The sequence below is a fragment of the Morone saxatilis genome, unplaced genomic scaffold (assembly GCF_004916995.1).
Source record: "Morone saxatilis isolate NCDOM2014 unplaced genomic scaffold, NCSU_SB_2.0 Contig11, whole genome shotgun sequence".
NCBI lineage: Eukaryota > Metazoa > Chordata > Actinopteri > Moronidae > Morone > Morone saxatilis.
Genome location: NW_023339663.1, coordinates 4,819,568 through 4,823,361, shown reverse-complemented (window position 1 = coordinate 4,823,361; position 3,794 = coordinate 4,819,568). Strand labels below are relative to the sequence as shown.

General features: G+C 36.5%; 1 protein-coding gene across 1 annotated transcript in view; it reads left to right on the top strand.

The window, feature by feature from the left end:
- LOC118342913 overlaps positions 1-1,710 on the top strand; it is a 4,101-nt gene extending 2,391 nt beyond the window's left edge. The window contains exons 3-6 of the mRNA XM_035681608.1: positions 92-404; positions 499-558; positions 668-746; positions 839-1,710. Coding sequence (XP_035537501.1) covers positions 92-404; positions 499-558; positions 668-746; positions 839-1,016 — 630 coding nt within the window. The 3' untranslated portion in view covers positions 1,017-1,710. The remainder of the gene's footprint in view (positions 1-91; positions 405-498; positions 559-667; positions 747-838) is intronic.
- The last annotated feature ends 2,084 nt before the right edge of the window (positions 1,711-3,794 follow it).

The window sequence follows — 3,794 nt, the reverse complement described above, 5'->3', positions numbered from 1 at the left end:
ATCCAGTTCAGATTCATCTACCATCCAGAGTCCTCAGCCTGGTTTTATGTCTTCATCAGTGCCAAATGAAGTCAATCCCAAAGAAAGCGACATATGGGAGGGCAGTGGTTTGGGGGACACCAATGACAAAACCACAACCACAGTGTCGCCAAGGCACATGGAGGAATCCAGTTCAGATTCATCTACCATCCAGAGTCCTCAGCCTGGTTTTATGTCTTCATCAGTGCCAAATGAAGTCCAGCCCAAAGAGAGCGACAAATGGGAAAGCAGAGGTTTGGGGGAAACCAATGAAAAGACCACAGCCACAGTGTTGCCAAAGCACACTGATTACTCCAGTTCAGATTCATCAACAAACAAACAGATACAAGAATCAAAATTGAAACAAAGCTGGCGTCACAATCCTGGTAAATATTCTATACCTGTCCCAAAAGTTATGCCTACAATTGCTTTTATTTGTCTTTATTATTTATTGTGATTTTCTGTTTCTGTTTTTTCTAGACTTAGATAAATTGAATGTCAATCCTACATCAGCCATGAATAAAGGACACACAACACCAGGTGAGTCCAGAAAAAAATGCATTTAATAATCCAGATTTTTGAATTATTGAACTCTGGCCTAAGACAGTCCATCTTCAACTCATCAACTCTTACTCTCCCATATGTCCAGGTTGGATCATCATTGTTGGTTTTATTGTTGGTGTTGCAGCACTGGTAATTGTCTGCGTTGCCATCGCTACCCGAGACAAGTGAGTTAAATATCAGAAAAAAATAGAACAATATTTTTGAATATATCTATTATGAGCATACAATTACATTTTCATCATTCCTTATTGTGCAGATGGAATGCACCAAGCCAAGCATCCCAGCTAGAGACCAAAACTAACTCCGCAAACCAGCAGAGGGAGCTAGAGATGGAGACATTCCTACATAAAGACAAGCCCAGGGAGAATGGGAAGGCAGCAGAGTACACAGTCATCCCCCTGGATGAGCTTTCAGAGAAATATCCATCACACTGAAGTTCAGAAACAGACTCTCTGGAGTCTTGATACTCATCGTGGAACCACAAGACTGTGTTTGAAGCAGATGAATTTGATGAGGAACAAAACTGTCGGGGCTGTTGATCTAAAAGTTTCTGTGGACCTCTACAGCTCCGGGCACTGTTTGAAAATGAATAATGGTCTGGTTTTTCCATCTGAATTTCAAAAACTCTTATCATAACTTTACTTTTACTTACAGCAATATTTTGGTTGATGTATTTATTTCCATATCAGCTATTTTATTAACTGTAAAATTCAAAAGTTGCTGGGTAAGAAACACAAATGCCGTTTATTTCATACACAGCTGAAAATAGTGTTTCATTTTCTGTTTTCTTGTCATTGTAAATAATATTTGTAATAATACTCACCGTTTTGTTAGTGTACAGTCTGGTGAACAGGTTCTTTTTTAAATGTCTTTGTTGTAATATTATTTCAAATCTCTATATAATAATATTATTGAAGACTTTGTTGTGGATTGTAACTTATATTAAGATGTTCTGTTTTCATCAATGTGGAAGCTCTGTACTGAATAGTGCTCACCCCACTACCTACACAGCACTTCAGCTGTTTCAACATGCATTTACTGAATGTTCATAATGCTGTATCATTCCCACCCTCCTCTGAGAAATAAACACAACAGCAGCTCATCAATAAACATTTATTTTTTTCCATTCATATTTACACAGTATTAAAACATTTGCACACTTTCAGTCCATTTGCCTGACAAATATTGTGCACTGTTATAGTTTATTTAGTACAAATTAATTCAAATCTGCTTGCAGTCAGTCAAAGTCAAAATAAGTTTTGCATTACAGTGAATGTCAGACGCAAGGAAAATGTTGAACACATTCAATATGTGCATAGAATCAAAAAGAAAGATAGAAAATATATGTTTTGTTATCTAAAGATTGTGCATTTTCACATGTTCATAGAAAACACTTGCTACACTAGGCCAGTTGACTAAGAACATATTCTTATATAGATCAAGGCCCAATAACAAATGAAATAGATGGAAAAGTGATGTAATTAATTAATAGATAAAGGGTTTTTGATATAAATCAGGATATGCTGATGATTACTGAGGAAGACTCTCTTCCATTTTGGAGGAAGGCAGTGCTTGAGCCAAACACTAGATGGCTTGCCGAGGTCTCACAACATGTAGACATACTGTAGCTGCCAACACCAATATTCATCGCACACAAATTGCCTTTATGTGCTCGTAACTCTTAAAGAACATTCACTCATTAAACAAGCGAAACATATTGGGGTTTCTTCCCTGACAACCATTCGGAGCTCAGTAGATAAATTGAATGCATTGTTTGTAGATAAATAACCGTAAATTCACAACCCATTGAGACAACTAGTGACCCATAATAAGAAAATTAACATTGTACTAACATTAATACATATACAGGATATAGTTATAGTCTTTAAAGCTTTAGCATAGCAAAAACAATTCTGATAGATTACATAAAATGCCAAATCCTATACATATGATTTATACACTTTATCTAAAGAGAGTATATACACAAAGTGCAAGGAGGCACTTTAAACATGAATATATAAGCTGTCGCTTATATAAAAGAGAATATATAATCCTGTTTTCACCTAAGTTTGAACAGAGTTTCTATACAGAGTTGAACTCAAAAACATGTACATATTCAGCCAACATCCAATGACCTTGTTGTTACGGCTTCAGATTGTTGCGAGTGCTCGAGGCAGAATTTAGTGTGCACTTGCTAAACAGATGTGACCATGGCTAATTACCTCTACATGTAATTACAAGCTTGTTATTTATATTCAAATCTGCTGTGTGAAAACTAAACTCTGCAAAGTCTAAGTGATATCTTGCGAGGAAGGCCCAGCCATCCTCCACTCTGAGTGTAGTAAAGCTGTAAGGTCGAGAAGCTTTACTTCTACTAAAGTGTGAGTCTCAACATTCTATTGACATGAATCGTGGTTTATCCAGATATGTGTTAGTCATCACACTCACTGCACTCTGCAGTTGACATCGTCAAGGCAAGGTTGTCATAAAGCAAATAAATAAACAGTTTGAAATAAAACACAGAGCAATGCACTGGACTGCTGAGAGTTGGAGACACACTACCACCACCCCACCCTTTTTTCTCTTGTTGATTTGCCAACTTTCTTTCCTTGTTAATCTTCCTCTCTTGCTCTCAGAAACACACACGAACACATATAAATTCCAATACACAGGCATAGATTTTAACTACAAACCAAGACTCAGTGCTTCACTCATAAAGAACATGTATACAAAAAAACAAAATAAATAAATGAATAACTGGGAGGGCACCCTTTCACATACTCTATTTTCTGCTTTACAGCTCTCTGAAACACATCCTGTACTGTTTGTTGCCACATTTAGAGGGCACATGCTCTCCTCTTATGGTTTAAGTCTAATCTTTGCTTCTTAGGCTTGACCATGTGTGCGACGCCAAAGTGTAATCCCATAAGTCAAACAGTCAAAGTGTTTAACCAACCTGTAATTACATCATGATGCCACACATTAAACACTGTTTCATTCAGTTCATGTTTGGTTTTCATAAATTCAGTTTGTATTATTTTTGAAACTGTGTTTATGAACATTTCTTAAGAAGACAGCGTTCATAGTGATTTGGTAATATCTGTCAAATTCTGATATGCTGAATATGCTGATTTGTTTTGAGTTAATTTACACCAACTTTATTATCTCTGACTTGGTCCTTGTATTAAATTTAACCAACAAGGCCATCATCC